Genomic DNA, 19,524 nt, shown 5'->3' with positions numbered 1-19,524 from the left:
GGCACCTACGTAACTTACTTTTTTGTAAACAAATGGCAAGGGACCGTTTTTGTTGATAAATAAATAAATAAACATGACGTACACATACCCATACAGTCGCGTGCAATAATATGTCCGATACATATTTGTTGACTTTGTTAAGACACCTCATCATCTCCCGAATCTTTTCCCAACTAACCTAACTAACCGGACGAGTACCAGCGTTTTACAAGGTGCGAAACACAGTTATTGGTCGTCGATGTCCCAGATATAGTTGCTTAGAAATGACATACCTACAAACGTAGAAAAGTTGCATTGGTATTACACATACTTCAGAGGTTGGTACTTTACCCGGGCCACCACGACTTACGGCGTGTCCGGTTGTTTAACTTATCTATGACAGCTAGAGATGTACGAACCTACAAGTAACGTAACGATGACGTCACATCGTGTGGGTATCACCGCCGATTAGCCGGATCTACACCGCGCGGCCTCGCAGACACTGTTATCGTTTGCGCGAACCACAGAGTTTTTAATTTGCCTCGCCTTGGCTTTGTTACGATAACTATGAGTTAGGAGGCTCGGAGGAGCGATAACTTGTGAAAAGACGGAGATAATTGTTGATAAGTAGCTGTTAAACGAGTCCCGTGGGATACTTCTTTTTGTACCCGGATAAAATGTAGCCTTTGTCACCTGGTAATAGTGTTATTTTTTTCGAGTAATGTTTTTTTTCGATAAATTTCAGTAGTTTTGGTGCCTTTACCTAACAAACAATAAAAAAAGGTTTACTCTCTTTTGTAATTATTAGGACTTCTAGTTACGCTCTTCCAGTAAAACATATAGAAAATATCTCCTCGTGGCTGTCACTAAAATCGCGGCTAATAGCTGGGATTTAATGAGTTCCCAATATTACGGGTTCGGCCTGACGACAGTTTAAGTAATATCTTACGGCCGTTCCCAATATCGTATCTATCTCTTGTTTTGTTAACTAGAGATAGAATTTTGACATTAGCCCCATTACAAGTAGTGTAACATTCCTATCTCTAGTAACAAAACGACAGATGGATAAAATATTGAGATCGGCCGTTAGTTACCAGCGCACACCGTTTTCGTTACTGGATCTAGGACATGTAATCAATGTCAAACGGTTTGAAACACCAACAATAAGTTAACTTATGTACGAACGAAGCATTTAGAATATTTCCGTTGATAAGATAAAACTCTGTTTCGGTTAATTATTATTTTTTGCGAATACTGCATGAGATTATTTATTAATAGCAGTTTAGAGTGATCTAAAAACAACAGCAACAGCTCTGTAATTGCTTTGATAAGATAAACATTTATAATCTGATTTAGAAGAGGCTAGAATCATAGAACTAGTGTGCAATGACGCCTGATAACAAGTCTACATATTGGAAAACTTATTACGAGTACTACTTGATATAGAATTTAAATAACATCGGCTCTACTTGTCAAGTTGAATAATTTACATAATCTCGGTACTGGTACTATTTTGCATAACATATGAATATGAATCAATTTTCGATTTGAGAAGATATTAAAATAATAGAAGCCACATAATTACTTTTAAAGAATTGCAAAGATCTTATCTCTTGAAAGAAAGTTTCTAAAATGACTGAATGATTGCCGTAATCGTTTTCAAGTCTGTTGGACCCTAGATTTTACCTTGTTTCCTGAAAAGTTCTATAAAAAGGTTCTTCGTCTAGAATATCTTCATCCGATACTGATAAAATACTTTTTCAAACCAACCTACTTATGATATCCGATCTATTTATCTCGGCTAAGATTTGGCACAAGCAAAACGTTTAGGCGCCAGTCATTTCTCATTGTTTATTGTTGTACTGATAAATATATCAACGGGACGTGTTTATTATAAAATTAACGATATTAGTACCAAAACCCTAATTTATAGATTTATGACATTATGAACGATGAAATGTAGGTCCTGTCTGTTATTGAACATCTTTGACAGTCCTTACGGGTAATCAGAAGCCAGTAAGTCTGAGAACCATCTTGCTTAGGGGTATTGGGTTGCCCGGGTACCATTTTTTTTTTACGACGTCAAAAATCATCAAATGACCCCTCCCGCTGTGGGTTAGCAGCGGCGAGGGAGTGTCAGACTCTTACTGACTAAAAACCGTCGTGTTCCGTCGTAGGCCTTTTTATGTGCTAGGGCCGCGGTATCTCTTTCGAACAACCCGCAGCCACGGCAGGCCTTGGCCCTATTGGGCTCCGCTGGTACCTGGGTTGAGGAGGTCAGATAGGCAGTTTCTCCTTGTAAAACACTGCTATATGTACCCCCACATAGACCCCAACATAGTTTGACAAAGGCTAGAAAAGGCAGATGGGACGTTTATTGACAGTTTTCGCGATTACAACGGATGATGACGTCTGATAATAGGAAATTGCTAGTAATGACATGCCGACTAGTCTTAAGTCCGCTGTCCACAGGTTAGTCATTCTCATCGTTATCAAAGTCAAAGTCACCACGCTTACTCATGGCGGACTGGCCATTTCGGACTATGAAGTCCAGGTTTCTCTAGGGTGTAATCTCTTTACTCAGTAATTGGTATTCAAATAAACTTAGAAAGTACTTTTAACCTTCTCAGTTCTTGAAGTCGCGTCCTTGAAAGGCTGATGCTTTAATCACCACGACTTTTCAGCTTAGCCATCTCTGAAGAGAGCTATCGATACCTTTAGGGAGCGTCCTATTATGTCCCCTTCGTCTGGTTGTTTGTCCATCGTTTTTAAGGCACCTCAAAATGGATTCCATGAAATGTCTTTTACCATCGGCCATCTGTAGATGCACTTATGGGACATCCCATTGCAATGTCCATACTTGTGTATCAAATAAGGATGAATGTATTATCTCCGTCTCTTCTCAGACTGAATCCGTTGCGTGATGGATATAAGAATTAATTAATTCAAACATATCATGTTATGTTGATGACTTTGAATATGAATGGTCATGGTCTATGTTGCATTTTATTGATGTACCTATTATAATAGTGTAAATGCTGCAGTCTTTTTGCCTTCATGACAATATTTAGCACTGTACACATGTATGTCAGTTTGTATCCAGCCTTGCTGTTTTTAAAAATGCTACAAATCTCGTCATTAAATATCAAGTCTCTCCTAAGGACAGTTAGATGAGAGAATCAAGTATGCTTACTTGAGGTTAACACATGATATTACACAGAATAGCTCAGTTATACGCCCTTTGTTCGAGCCGGCAGTTAGTAACAACAAACCCTTTGGTTCACGGTTACCGAGCAACGGCTCCATTGTAATTTCTATTCAATGTTCTGCTTCCTGGATTCTGAAATAGTCTGATAAGTAGGTCTGTGGAGTATATGAGCCTCCATGGCATGAAGATTATTGATTAGATTAGATTCTGCTCAAGGTTTTAAGCGCGTCCCGAAAGAGATAATTTACAGACCTTGATAATTCAGTAGCCTATAGACTATTCTGACCTGCTGCTGCTGCTAGTTTTCGCGTGAAAGAGTAACCAAATATAGGTATACACTCGTTCTTACAAACTTTCGCATTTATAATTCTTAGATTGATATATTGAATGCATAAGTTGATCTATGCATTGTTTGATTGATGATCATTTGATGAATATTTCCACTCGTTAAAATACATTAGTTTATGTAACAACATTAATTAGTGCAGAAATATGAGGTGATTAAAATACTAGAGATTTGCGTGTCAATAAATACATATACATTGTAAATTCTTAAACATACATGAAAAGAATAACTAATTGAACAATCAACGTTATTTCTTTTCGCGCAAAAAGTTTCATTAATTGGAATGATATTTTATTGTATTTCGCAAAAGCACGTAGGTACGCCCGGGATAAAATATGGCCTACGTTACTCGGGAAGAGTGTAGCTTTCCAACAGTGAAAGAATTTTCAAATCGCTTCAGTAGTTTCGGAGACTCTACTCACAAACAAACTTTTCCTGTTCATTATATCATGTGAGATGGATTTCGTTTTGTGCAACAGTTACAGCCTTTTTATCGTCCCATTGCTGGGCACAGGCCTCCTCTCACACGGAGAAGTATTGAGCGTCACCACGATTGCTTGCTTGCGGGTTGGTGATTTCAGACCATATAGTCCAGGTTTTTGCAAGATGTTCTCTTTCACCTTTTTATCAGCCATTGGTGTCCAAGATATACTTAGAAAGTACATATAAACTTAGAAAAGTTGCATTGGTACTTGCCTGACTTAGAATGGAACCCACACCCTCATACTCGAGATGTTGGTTCTTTACCCACTAGGTCACCACCACTTTGTGTAATGAATCGGTTAAATGAGAATTCAGTTGGCACCTACATATCTGTACGTCACGTTTTGTCTCTCTTATCGATTGCAAGATAAATAAATGTAAACATTTGTTATTGTGTATACTGGTGAACATAGTTGTTGCCGTAACGTTCGTCTATCGTACCGTCCAATAAAGTGTTTCCAAGCCGATTCATGACATATTTTTAATGGCAACCATTAATGATGGAATTCTGACAGTGGAGGATTCATCAACATCTTTTATTAGAGGCCTTGGTAACTATGTTGTTGGCGTCTAGTCTAATAGAATGCAGCAGATTACCACTCTTTAATCAAATGACCCCTCCCTCTATGGGTGCGGCCGGATGGAGTGTCAGACTCTTACTGACTAAAACCACCATGTTCCTTCTTAAGCCCTTTATGTACCAGAGCCGTGGTAACTCTTTCGAACAATCCTGCAGCCCCGACAGTTTACGTGACCCCGTCAATAACCGAATTATTAATACTTGGACAACCTGTGAAAATTGGGGAATCTATTTTAGTTGTCTTTAAAAAACCTTTTCTGAAATCTGAAATCACTTATAATGACCGCGAAACAGGCGTATTTAGTATATAACTAATTTAGTAAAGCAATGATGGATGATAGCATAATGACGTAATTCCTATTCTAGGCGAGTACGTATGTTTGTTTGTTTAAAATCTATTGTCTGTATATTATTATGGTTGACTATAGTTGTATGAAATGTGTTACATAGCCGAGTCGAGGTTACGGGCTTATTATTTCCAGAACTAATCTTTGTACATGATAGTTTTTCTCTTTGATTTTTGCAATTTCTCGTCTGGTTTCTGAGAGAACCTAGGTAATTTCTTCAGTGGAAGTTAACGATTTCCTTTTGATATTGGGACGTTTTTATGATAGAATCAGTTCGTGCTTTAATTTTTGATAATTTTACACGGTAGGTTAGTTTTTGACAAATCTGAAGTTCGGATCGGAAGAATCGTTTGGAGTCTGTTGATAGTCTTGATATATTACAATCAATCAGCAAGTCCATTTATTTTATAGATAGATTCAGTTAACTCGAACAACATGGCCTCCTAAAACCAGTATAGATTTATATCAACAATTAATTTACTTATATACAGCTGAGTACTTAGCTTGCTAGTTGTTATGCACTTTGTGATTGCGTCCTTGCGCTACCCGCATTAGCATTGATCGTTCATTAATCTCAACATGGCCTGACTAGCTCAATTTTACATAAATTCTCGAGAATTATCTCACGTAGGTAGATACTCTCCAAAAGCTATAGATACGGCTCCAAAAGTTCCTGCCTTTTTCAACAAAAATTACTCTCGCTCAGTCGCTTCTTCTCCCACTTTTAGATTATGCTGATGTCTGTTTCCTTGATGCGACTGAGGAACTTCTAGATAAGCTCGAACGTCTGCAGAATCTGTGCATCCGCTTCATTTTCGGGCTCAGGAAGTACGACCACGTGTCGGAATTTCGAAGTCGGTTGAAGTGGTTGCCTATTCGGCGGCGTCGAGATGCTCACATTCTTTCTTTTCTTTTCTCTCTTCTCTACAATCCTCGCTCACCAAGATATCTTCGGGAACGTTTTGAGTTTCTTGTTCCGAGAGGCAAACCTTGTCGCACTTCCTCATCTCTCCTTCTTCGTGTCCCTTCCCACACTACGAGCCGCTATGATGGATCGTTCACTGTTCGTGCTGTGAGACTGTGGAATTCCCTTCCACATTCGATACGCGAAAGCCCATCGTTGGGTGCATTCAAGCGGCGAGTAAAGGAATACTATTTATCGACATGAATGATATTTATATTCGTATGTATATATATATATATATAAAATGTATTATGTTTATGTATTGTGTAGTTTTACTACATATATATGTTTAGTATATTGTTATTTGATATTTTTGTTTAGTTTTCAATGTTTGTTGTGCACTTTTTAATCTACCCTACCACTATCAAATCTCTCCATGGCTTTAAGGTTGGCTGTAAGAGAACCCAATTCTGGGTTAAGCTCGCCATTGTACATAAACTGTCTTTATTATTATTTTTTTATTATGTATTGTTAAGTGTGCAACAAAGAATGAAGAATACTATATATACAGTCTTAACTTTTCAGTTTTAAAAGAAATGCTTGTCTTTGTATCTACTTCCAAGATTTTATCAAAGGTTCTCCCTGATGCTCCTTTGACTCTTTGTGAATACAATGCTGCTGCATACCATTACATAATGTATTCGTTTTGCGCAACGTAAAATATTACTAAGCTGCTTTGCACACATTGTTACCCAGTGGTTCGTCTATTAATTAGCGGTACACAACCCATTTATAGCAAGCCCAAGGTCGATAGGTTCTCAATATTGAGCCATTAGTATCCATCGCTAAACAGACAGACAGCTATGCTCGATGATCCATCAACGGCGAACGAGCCGCGGTCCACCCATCAGCTATTAATCTATTATCGTAGAAAACACTTCAATAATGACAGACAATAGGATTGTTACAAAGTACGTAAGTACTCGTGGGCCTATTATTATTCGGTACACGTACATTCATCGTGCGTCTATTAAGACTGGACGTTGGGATGTCATGTGATGACTTGACGATCTCTTGTAATTACTTTAAGGATGCTGTTCGGTTCTATTGCATGATTGTATGCGTACTTTGTTCATTGATTGACATTATCACTGTGTCAGCTGATGAAATGTGGAGCAAGTATATTTAGAATTCGCGAAACTGCTTCCGTAAATATTAATTTATTTTTGGCTGCTGACTTTAGTGGTTGGTGACTGTTCATGGGTCTTCCATTCTTATTGGTTTTGTGCATTCATAAGATTACGTATTTATATTTCATATTACTGATGCTGTTGCACGACTACTTTGATTCCTAAATCAGGTAGAAATGGCATTGTGGTGAAAGAAAGAAAGAAAGAAAGAAAATAATTTTTATTGCGCAACAATAGACGCATACACACACTTAAAATTAGGCCTGGTGGTTTGGTGTTTAGAACCTCCATTGTATGAGGCCATCATAACCATAGGCCCATAGAGCCGTAGGCTGTCAAGGGGTATTGTAATAACTCTGGTACCAGAGCTCACTTGGAGATAAAACAAGCCGCTCACTTGACTACTTCTGCAGTACCAGCTACAAAGGAACTAGCTCACTGTCATATGTTAAGTACCAACCATATTCCTTAGAAATGATCATGAGATCAGTTCTACGATAAAAACCTATCATGACAAAGTACAATTTCATTGTGAACACTTACCGTAGAGATTTCACAAATCATGCTCTTTGCTCATCGCTGTACGTGAGTTGTTATAACAGTTCTTGATTAGATAACAGAATGAAGTATCAGCGCGAATAAATTAACCCTGTGTAAATTACGTTTTGCTGTAATTCATCGTTTTTTGAGAACGCTGGAAATGCTGTCAATATGTGACACCAGTCGTTATCTGCTGTCTTTCTTTTGCTTGCGGGAACAACTTTAAATGTCTTGTAGGTCCTTTCTTTTTACCTTTTTATCATGCCGAAATAATGTTTCAATATTCTAGAATTTTAGTTCTGAAAACCCAGTGCAGTCTTAAGTCGTTAAGTCTTCTCTTTGAGATGGTATTAGTATGTTTGACTTTCAACAATACGGAAGATATTTTCAGCCTTATTCAAATACTTGCATTTTTATTTTTCATCTCAGACCTTGATTGTTTCTCCGCATACTGAAACGAATTGCTTGCTTCAAAGATATTTATCATAACATGTTGTAATTATGTAAGATGGCCATTTGTCAGGGTTAACTCTTATCTTAGATCGTTATATAAGATAGTCTACATTTGCTGTTGCTAACTAAAAACTTGATCATTAATCACTACGTATGTTTTGTGTACTTTAAAATTTATAAGTTTCCTAGACCACGCAAGTACCAAGAAAAAATATAAAATTATAACTAACTACTGCGAAATAGAACGTGACACAATGTTAAATCCAATTGTTATTTCAGATTCGTAAAATGTTCCCTAGACACAGTTTGGAATCATACAACATCACCATGCCCTATGTTCGGTGACGGAAGCCACGAAAAGTGTTACGATATTACTTAATTTGGGACATTAAACTGTACTATCATGTGACTTTATGTGAGTTAACTGTGTAAAGTTAGTAAGTGCCTTAAGTAATTAGCCGCTTTTATAAATATCTTAGATTAAGCCAACCATTTAAGGCACATGCTGCTCAATGGATACCGAAAAAAAAGCGACCTCAAATGTAAAAGTAAAGAAGAGCGGGCGTAAAAATGAGAAAAAGAAAAAAACTGAGGCACAAGACACTGACGTCACGTTAGACGAAGTATGTCAGCAAATGAGCAAGCTGGCGGATGAAGACGCGGGCAGCGTCTCGGCCAGCTCCACCGATAGCGAAGACTTGGTAAATGCTATTAACTACAACACCATTACATCACTCGCCGCCCTCAAGGATATAATCCAGGGCGACAACAATGATACTCCAGAAACAGATAGTTTCTTCCAACACTACTTTATGAATCACTGCAACAATCTATCTAGTAGGAACTCTAATTCGCCGTTCCCATTCCCGGAGCGGCGAAGATTATCACAATGCCGCGAGGAAGATGAGGACGATGAGAAGAAAGATTGTGATCTACTGTTCTCGCCTGTTCGGAGTGAAGCTAAGCCTCAAAATATAACGAGAAGCAATCGTAACAATATTGCTAATAAAAATATCACAACTGGAACAGAAGATCAGAATGCTAATGTAGTCAGCGGGTCGGCATCTGCTGATAACCATGTGGCAGATGACCAGGAGCCTCCTAAGAGGACTGTGATGGGAGCTCGCCACAAGTTCCTGGTGACTACAACTGAACCACCGACTGCGCCGCCTGCCGTCGAACGAGCTCTACGAACACATGTGCATAACGCACACACGGTCCATTTCGGCACGAAAGGTGCTGAAGAACTACGGCCGAATGTGCGCTCCATTTTTGCAGGACAGAATCTCCACCTTGATAAACACTATTTTGATAGTAGTTTGATTGAAATTAGATCTACCGTTGATGATGATGTGCCCGCTAGTTCTGAGGACATTTGGGTTAAAAGGACCGAAGACAAAGTAAGTATTCTCTCCATTGTAAAATTAAAAATATTGCATATAACTTTTCCCTTTTAAAATTAAACAAAAACGTAGGTACTTTAGTTTCTATTTATTAGTCATGATGCACTATAATTGGATTGTAATTTTTTGTCACTTGACATTTAGCAAGAATCATGATCAATAAGTTGATGTTATGACCCAATGGGTCCTCCCCAAAAACAAATTGTTGATCGCTCAACAAAGAGATACCATACAGTTTCTCAAATACAATGTGTGTTTAACTATTTCAGGTGGCTCCTAAAGAAGCACCCGTGTCTGTAGCAGACTTATTGAAGATTGACGAAGAAGTAGTCAAATCGCCCAAGAAGAATATAGAAGAAGTGAGAGCTCGTTCGGGCACATGGGGTGCTGCCACTGGCACCAAACCAAAGGAGCCCGTCAAGAAAACTGTGCGGAAAGAAAAAGATGTACGACGCAGTAGCGATGATAGACGGCAGAAAAGAGGTAAGAGAATTATCAGTATCGATATCAATTATGTAAGTTCTTAGGGGAGTTCTTAGGTAGGTATTGAAGGAAGGAGGTTTTAATTCAGTGGCCATTCTTGGGAGAGATCTGTGTTTGACAGTGGAGTGCTATGCGCGTGTAATGTTGTCTTGATGACAGGAGTTCCAAAAACTGCTTCATTTTGTCGTTGCATGCATCAGCGTATTTTGTTTCTTATTTGTGGCCTTGCCTTCTCAGAGCAGCTTTGCGATACCTTCTTCTAAGAGTTAATTATTATCTATCAGTGTTGACAAATAAACCGAAAGTTACGTAATTAACGGTTAGTAAATATAGATTTACCATCGACGGAAAGTGTTGAGTCCGCAGTGTTTGCCAGAGTGCGCCTACATATTTGAGTCGCATGCCCGCTTTGGCCGTCGGCCAGCAGTCTAGCCATAAGGGTGTTAACACGAGACTCTCGGCGAGATAAACAGCATATTGTTTAAACTATTGATTTATCTTAACCTATTCAATACTGAAAATTAGCGTCAAACAATCCTAATAACCACTGAGCTATCGATCGTAAATCATAACCAATGCATGCACAGCTGTTTTACAGAACACATTGTTATTAAAATGAATATTTGTTTCTTACCAGAGGTGTTTGTTAAATAAAACTGTTCAGGGAGATATAATCAGCTTGCTAGTCTACCTTTGAGATAGAAGCATCATCATGTGTGCACGAAATCCGATGCTGTAATTATTTTTATCCCACCTAAAGGTGCCCGGAGAGTGCAGACAAGTAAATAATATACATATAGGTACATTATACATGCTAACTGTTAAATATACTGCTGATTTAATAATAGTATTATCTGAGTTTAGAATAGTTATTTTTAAGTTTTACCCGACTCTGAAAGTGCATTTGTGAGTCTTGTTATTTTCTTCTATGTGATAATTTTCACTCTGTGTCACGGTATGGCAGCTCATATTAGCTGCGTTGGTAAATGAAAGGTAAAATCAAACTGCAATACGCAGGTATCAACATTCTGAATCTGTTACACTAACATATAGCACGGCTGGCAAGCGGCCTTGAAGTCCTGTGGTTATAGCATAAGTAGCGAACATTATCATACCGTTGTTTGTCTAGCTGCGATAAAAACTGTTTCTCAACGAGATGAAAGCTGCGCACATATCAAACTGATGTAATTAACTGTTAAAACAGTTACAGGTGTTTAAACAGTGATAGTTTAATTAATCTGTTGTTCGATATGAATGCGTTAGACACACGGCATATGCCGCGGCGCGCGCTATACATAATGCATTACGTTTCTATGCCCACTTAAATGCTTTGGCTTCATTACGCTACACATTTGAGGTTACCAAGAAACCAAAACAATTTAATCGTTTGGATCAATAACTTTGACATAGATACACACACAAATTAAACTAAGACTGTAGGTAATCAAAAGGCAATTTATTGCAGTAATTTTGTTTACGATGTCTTTACTGTTAAAGGTCGTTTGATAGCTACTAAGTTGTATTTGCATCTTCATTATGTCTCCAATTTAATAGACGGATTATTTTCTAGCCGTTTCTCGCTTCTTTACCCGACTATCCTGGGAATTAATTCCCGTAGCGGGATAAAATATAGCACACAAGTAACGTGGTTTTCTATTGTAGATCCAGAGAGTAACCCTTACAAACTCTCAGTCTCTTATTAGTATGTTAGATTTTAAATAGAAATAGTTAACACTATTTCTCAAAATCATGTTGCACTTGCAATGATCACAGTTCCGAGGTGTGCGTAAATTCTATTACTGTAACAACGCAAGCCGATCGCTGGCGACCTTGAGAAGGCTTAACGGTACCATATTCAATTAGGCGTTAGTGAGTATAGTTAGCTTGATCTTGAACCGAGCGTGGAAAATCGATGCTCGGTATCGAGTAGAAATGCTATCGATTTGGATTGAGTGTTGCGAGTTTGCCATTAGGAATTAGGATATACTTGGGTGGCGAAGTTGGCTACTGTTTTGTGATTTTTTTTCAAATCTTGATTTCGCATTTTGGCGAAAGAGATAAGCCCTAAAAGAAAGCTGATACCTCAGGAACACGTAGTTTGTCTAAAATAATTGTCGCAAATTTTGATTTCGCATTTTGGCTAAGAGAATACCCTTGTAAGAAAGCTGGTGCTTCGAAAACTCATAGTTTGTCCTACAGATAACTGTATATCATTATAAAATTAAACGAACCTACCTTGGCGATGGTAGTAAATGTTTTTGATGTTCAAATGACGTTCAGCAATGGATACTGTTTGGAAACATAGCCGCGTGCGATATGTTAATTCTGACACAGATTAGCACACATCGCTGCTATGGCGTATGGCCTACCCTTCTGGGCTGTTCGTTAGTTATTATTTATGATTGATTCTAATTAACCCTGACTAGTATGGTTTTGTTGTAATATTCAGTATGTGTGTGTAGCAATTTTAATATTTCTGCAATATATGGATGAAAATGGGGACGCCTATGTGCGTCATTTTACGTCCTATAGTTGAGTTAATGATGATGAGAATAATTCCCCTTTGGAAGTTAATGCTATGACTTTGTTAAGAGATTGGTTATGATGCTAGTGCGATGCATTGATTTGCAATTATTAGTATTCGCTCCTTAGAACCCCATTCGGGCACGGAAGGTGGACAGACGTATTTAATCATAATTCACCGTTTCTGTCAAATTTTCGAAATTATATTTGAAGTACTACCTTTAATCTGGCTTAACCTGCGAAAGCCTGCTATGCTAGCCTTGACCACTATTTTTCTTTGTCACTCAACTAAAATGTTACATTACAGAACAACGTCTGGATGCAGCCATCACCCGCAGCACCCAGTCCGTGGGTGAACGCAAGAGACGCAGCTCTAGTGATGATGGACAGGCTCATCCTATGTACCAGCAGACTATACACGGTAAGAAAATTAATCTCATACAAAAGGAAAGGAGAAGAAAGACTTTCACCATGCTTGCCCAAGATTGGTGATTTCAGACTTTTATAGTTCAGGTTGCCTCGACGATGTTTATCTTTTCCGTTAGTCCAAGATGCAATGAATAAGTACACAGGCTTGACCTGAAATCGAAGCCTTATATAAAGAGGAGTAAAGCGTTGAGGAGGTTCCAATAATCGTGAGCTTTAGAGTGTATCTTCAAGGATTTTGTTGATATCTTGGGCGTCGTATGCTGCACAAAATGTCCTCAGATAAATGACGTTAGCAGTTACACGTAATAGCCTATCATTTTGTTTAGTTCATTAATCTTTGCCGACGCAATTAAGATCAAATTAAAATATCAATTAGAGGCGTTCCCACATATAGATCTCAAGACGTCAACATCAAATTACTATTACATCTGTTTTTTTTTGCCTCTCAATATCTGATTTGATACCAGGTACTTAGTTCATGAATTAGGAACCACTTATTAGACCTAGATAAAGCTGTCAACATCCTTCACGTGATTTATTGATAAGTACATTCGCATTTATAAAATCTAGCTCTTTTTCTGCGGTTTCACCCGCGTCCTGAGGGAACTTCTGCCCGTACCCAAGGAAGATATAGCCTATGTTACTCGCTTTTCAAGAGTATAAGAATTTTACAGATCGGATCAGTAGTTTCTTTATTACATTAGGATAGATATAAATTGGTGACATTATAATATTGTACAGTTGTTTTTATTTTGTGTTATAGGAACCTCCGGGGTGAGTCGAAGGCCTGCGCTCTTCAATATCCTCAAGTCCAAGCCTCGTGGGGAAGTCAAGAAACAACCCTCACTTATGCAGCAAGTCATGGCTGCAGTACAGGTCAGTATCGAACCTTCTAGAACTTTCCAGATCTTCCAGAATATACCAAAACTTAAGAACAGGGGTCCGTAAACTTTAAAGATAACGACACACCAAAACTCTATCATTGCCATCATCTGACTAGACTTCTCCCGACTATGTTGAAGTCGGCTGTCAGTCTAACCAGGAACAGGTGAGTAACAGTGTTTTACAAGGAGTGGACTGCCTATCTTGACCTCCGGAACCCAGTTACCCGGGCAACGGAATACCTCTAGGTAAGATTGGTTGTCAGACTTTCTGGCTTCTGATTACCCTTAGCGACTGCCAAAGATATTCATATGACAGCCTGAAAATGAAAGCTATTATTGTATAGAACGTTAAATCAACACTGTACTTACAAAATATGTAGATCGGTAATATAATTGTCACGATTTTGACGGAATCCTAACGACTTTCTACGAAACCAAAATTGGGAATCCCTGATTCCAGAACATCATAGAATGTCTATGTAATTTCGAAATCGTTAATATAGTTTTTTTAAGTACTATGGCAAAGTAATGACAAACATTTTGTTCCTATAATGATGCAATAGTGAAGTCATCACACAATTAGAATAGGTTCGAAGTACACAATAATCTATACTAATATTATAAAGAGGAAAACTTTGTTTGTTTGGTTGTAATGGATTTACTCAAAAACTGCTGGATCGATTTTAAAAATTCTTTCACCATTCGAAAGCTACATTATCCACGAGTAACATAGGCTATATTTTATCCCGGTACGGGCAGTAGTTACCACGGGACGCTAGTAAAACCGCGGGAAAACGGCTAGTCTCTTATAAAGTTAGTTTTTCAATACAAATGATACAAGTCCGATTATTACGGCTATCATGGGAAATAACGCATAAAAAATGCATTTGTAATCTTAGAAGTGGATGCTATGTCTATATTTTTGAATAGACTACTATTCTGAGCCTATTTTGGAATGTAACGTATGCGTATTGATTTTCCCATGTCGTATAAAGTCAGTCAGGCGCATTTTATAACTCTTTGTTAGTATACTTTGACCAGAAAATCATGCATACAGTAAGTGCAACTTTTTTACAACCTATTGGGTATATTCGATTGACCGGGTGACAGGATTGAGGAGGTCAGATAGACAGTCGATCCTTGTAAAACCCAAGTACTCAGCTGCAGCCGGTTAGACTGGAAGACGACCCCAACATAGTTGCCAATAAGGCAATGACTAGTAAATGATATCAGATCAAAACAAGTCTGTTGCCATAAAAGCAGTTACCCGTCCGTCCGTCGGTCCGTCGTTGATATCAATCTCGTTATAGGAAACTTAGGTACTATAGAAGAAAGAAAAAACACACCAATATTCATTTACTAGTCACCACTTATAAGCCACTCAATACGTACCAAGTGGCATCCTTGCTATGATTTTGACAAAAAATATATTTTATCTTTCAGAACATGACGAAATCCAGCACTCCATCAAAAGAACCCGTGAAAGCGGAGGCGAAGGTAGACCCACCAGCTACTCCAGAGCTGAAGGCCAGAGACGGCTCCGCACATCCACACCCTGGAAGTGATACCAAAGTATGTATCCAGTAGTTCATGGTACTGCTGGTAGATTTACGGGTTGCAATAACCGAACCATCTGTGGTTTTTCGAGTGTAATAATTTATAATAATAATCGCGTGAAAGGCTGATTTCGGACATGGTAGCTGTTCTCATATGAGCAGATCAGCCAGCTTGCCCAGGACATATTATAGTGCACAAGATATATAACAGTAAGAGTTGAAGTTTCGCCGATACCAGGACCTATCTTGATTTACTGACCGTTGCGTAATGCAAGCAAAGACTCCTTCATACTAATGAAAGCAGGCTAAGTCAATGCCAGCTGTCATCTGCAGGGCTGCGGGATTGTTCGAAAGAGTTACCGCGGCCCTGGTACATAAAAGGCCTACGACGGAACACGACGGGTTTTAGTCAGTTTTAATCCCTCACCGCTGCTAACCCACAGCGGGAGGGGTCATTTGATGACAGGGGGTGGAAGTTTGTGGCAAAGGAAAGGAAACTTTATATCAATTCAGATGTGGTTTTTTGAGATGAAAGCTGGTTTCTCAGCGGTCAAATCGGCTAGGTCGTTGTGAAGTTATTGCAATAGCTTGAAACTTTTTCGATAACATAGGAGCCAAGGCTGTTAGCAGATCAATTTCGAAACATGTTTAGACCAACAAATTAACAGTAGGTCGACAGTCCGACACTATTATTAGTATGTGGGCCAAATACCGTTCGTAATAAGGATGAGTAAAATACTGACATATCAATTGCTAGTTGTTCCTCGTAACAATAACTATAATGGTGTCAATTGGAAGAAATAGGTTAACGCCATAGATGTCAATCCGATAGTTTATATAACACTAGCTTTTGCCCGCGGCTTCGCTCCCGTCAACTGACTTCTCTACTTTACCCTATTTTTTTTTCATAAGAACCTTCTCCTGACAATAACAAACACAACAAAAAAGAATTAGCCAAATTGGTCCAGGCATTGTTGAGTTATGCGCTTACCAACACATTTTGCGATTCATTTTTATATTATAGATATGCTGGGATTGCCGAACCAATTTCGATAAATTATTGGTACTCATAACCAATAATTTATTGACATGTGAAAATAAAACTTTATACAGACTAGTTGAACCTGATGTTGAACTTATTACAAAGAGGATATATTTTTTATTTTTGTTTGTTTGTTGGTAATGGATAAACTAAGAAACTACTGGATTGATTCAAAAAAATATTTTGCCAATAGAAAGCTGCATTGTACAGATGTAACTTACATATTCGTGTCTTACTTACCAGTAAGGGAGAAGAAAGATCAATCATTGAAATAAAGCAGGGTATTTGGGTGGGTCGCCTTATCCCTAACGTTTTTGTTGCGGGAATACCTTCATAGAAACGCTCTTTAGTACCTTCTTTACTTATCAATCCAGATTTTATTACATTTATCTAAAAGAATATTTCTTCCAACAGTACTACCACACGGTGACAGCAGCGTCGTCGCGTCGTCCCAGCGCGATGTCCAAAGTCATGGAGATGTTCCGAGGCCGAGCCTCCATGCCCGGCCAGAGTCCGCCGATAGAGGGCGCCGAGAAACGCAAAGCGGTGAGTGGCAGCACTTGTTAGTTCAGGAGGCGCTACATAGATGGCGCTGTTCACAATAATGTGGTCAGAATAAGAATGAGATTTTTTTCCGAAAATTTTACTTTATTATCATTGGGTTGTATGTATAGGTTCTGATAATTTTAGTGTTTTAGGATGGTGATGTCTTCGACGGATTTTGATTGGGTTTATACATTTACAGCCTTACTTATAAACGTGAATTAATTAATAAACAATACTGTCATTTTTGTAATTTTATCGTTATAAAGTGCTAATCTAATTAGCCTATTTTAATAAACGAGTTTTGACTTTGACTTAAGGGGTGTTTGAGAAAAATGTTACTTATAAACGTTGCTTAACTTTAATCACTTGTTTAGCAATGTCCTAAATGAGCTGTCAAATTAAGTAGCCTCATACCCTTGTTTAACCCTTATGGCCTTACTACAAAAACTTTAACCACTGTTTTACACTTGTCTAAAAAAAATGTGGCTCCAAAATAAACCATATGTCAACGTAATAATTTGTCATTTTTTTAGACAAGTCTTAAACTGACGTTAAAAAGTTTTTGTGGTAAGACGGTTAATATTTATGCTTAAACTATGATTAATCTTATACTAGGTATGACCTATATTTTCTGATAATTTTAGTGTTTTTAGGATGGTGATTGAGCTATTGACCGGGAACTCGGGAATATTTCAATGAAAAATCATCAAGAACTTTAAACTTGGTTTATTTGACTCAATGGCAGAATTGACAACTTCAATATAAAAGCTAATCTATTATTTTTTACAAAGAACTTTTTCACTTAAATATTTGTCCAGTCAGCCGTAACTATATTGAATAGCACTTATGTACTAAACAGATGTATTAGAAACTCTACAGTACTTAGAACACCCACTGGTTAAAATGTTTTTTATTGAATAAATTATCAATCACATCAAGCCATGGCATTGTAGGTTAGGAAAGTACTCGCCACACATGGCTCTTGAATGATATTACACTGCTAAATTCAAATGCACCAGAACATTACATCAAATGAAAATAAAACTCGCTACTCAATTCGGTCGGCTTACTACATTTTTGTTTACGTTTCGTCTCAAGGCCTTTCGAGCTTATTATTCACTTTGATTGAAGTACCACAGCATTGCAGTACGAGTTCCTTCATTCAAGGAACTTTTTGTATGCAGACTTTCTTTACATTACCTCAAGGGGCAGGATCAAGGCTATCTACAGAAATCAGCTTCACTTTTATTATTATTTTTTTACCCTTTAATGATGGCTTCCTTAAACAATTTATGAGAATAAGAAATAACCCTTCCATGCAGTTGAATGGGAATTAAATGTTCTGCTTTCTTTTGCATTTACCCTCTGTGTCGTCCAAGGTCTTTTATTCTACCGCAATCCTTTTGCAAATCGCGCTTTTTAAATACTATTTTCTCGTTTTTTTTTGTACTAACAGATTTAATAAGATGTCTCCTTTAAATGTAACTGTTTTTCGAGGTATTTACAATAGGGCTGACCCTTGATCAATTGAGCTTGATGGATACCTTATTTCTCTTATTTTCTAAGTTTAGTTTCTTTTTGATCGTTGAAGACGAATTGCTATTTTGTGACCTTTTGGAAAGTTAACGTTCGTAGTGGTCCTTAATATGTAATTGTGATTAAATTAATGGAAGTTATAGTTTTGCAATGGGCTCATGTTTATGTCGAGACAAAGAAGTAATTATGTCTTTGATGTTTTTTTTTTCTTATTTTGACTGACATTTAAATGATTTCGGTAAGTTGAGGCAGAACGTGATAACTTTATGCGAGTGCGAAATAATTGTTTACAATGAAATTCAAGTTTTGTATGATATAACTTACGCTGTAAAATATTTCCTGTACTTTATTTCAAAATAACTGGGATTGATTGCTTTGTAGAAAAAGTTTTATCAAGTTTTATAAAGCGGGCGATTCTATATTACCTATTGTAAATGTCTCTTTGTCCGGCTTTTATGTGACTAAACTACTGAACTAAATTAACAGCCTTACTTATAAACGTGAATTAAATAATAAGTAATACTTAAGGGCTGCTTAAGAAAACTCTTACTTAGAAACGTTGCTTAAGCATGTCTTAACTAACATTTAATCATTACTTAAGGTTTTAAGTAGTGATTAGTTAAAACGTTGCTTAGACGGTGATTAGAGATTTTTATAAGTAAGGGGGTAAATGTTTGGTACACAGATAGTCTAGAATCAGAGCAAGGATAGGCTACTATTTATCCGGGTTCGGGAAGTTGTTGCTTTGCGATAACTAGTATGGATATAATTAATGTTTGTTTGTATGTATTTATTACAATTGTTGACACTGTCCATAACTTCTGCAAGTTATGTTACAGCTTTTTTTTTTATCGTCCCTCTGCTGGGCACAGGCCTCCTCTCACACGGAGAAGGATTGAGCATTAATCACCACGCTTGCTCAATGCGGGTTGGTGATTTCAGACTTTACAGTCCAGGTTTCTTCAAGATGTTTTCCTTCACCTTTTTATCAGCCATTGGTGTCCAAGATATACTTAGAAAGTACATACAAACTTAGAAAAGTTGCATTGGTACTTGCCTGGAATCGAACCCGCGCCCTCTTACTCGAGAGGA

At 37.8% G+C, this 19,524-nt stretch overlaps 1 protein-coding gene across 1 annotated transcript in view; it reads left to right on the top strand.

Annotated features, from left to right (window-relative positions):
- Positions 1 to 19,524, top strand: part of LOC124644741 — a 112,311-nt gene that overhangs the window by 3,138 nt on the left and 89,649 nt on the right. Inside the window, exons 2-7 of the mRNA XM_047184235.1 lie at positions 8,310 to 9,430; positions 9,703 to 9,916; positions 12,747 to 12,860; positions 13,632 to 13,744; positions 15,196 to 15,324; positions 16,765 to 16,896. Of these exons, the coding sequence (XP_047040191.1) occupies positions 8,543 to 9,430; positions 9,703 to 9,916; positions 12,747 to 12,860; positions 13,632 to 13,744; positions 15,196 to 15,324; positions 16,765 to 16,896 (1,590 nt within the window). The 5' untranslated portion in view covers positions 8,310 to 8,542. The remainder of the gene's footprint in view (positions 1 to 8,309; positions 9,431 to 9,702; positions 9,917 to 12,746; positions 12,861 to 13,631; positions 13,745 to 15,195; positions 15,325 to 16,764; positions 16,897 to 19,524) is intronic.

This window comes from Helicoverpa zea, chromosome 31 (assembly GCF_022581195.2).
Source record: "Helicoverpa zea isolate HzStark_Cry1AcR chromosome 31, ilHelZeax1.1, whole genome shotgun sequence".
In the NCBI taxonomy this organism is placed as follows: Eukaryota; Metazoa; Arthropoda; class Insecta; order Lepidoptera; family Noctuidae; genus Helicoverpa; species Helicoverpa zea.
Note: the sequence above shows the minus strand (reverse complement) of the source record. Positions and strands in the feature narration are given on the sequence as shown.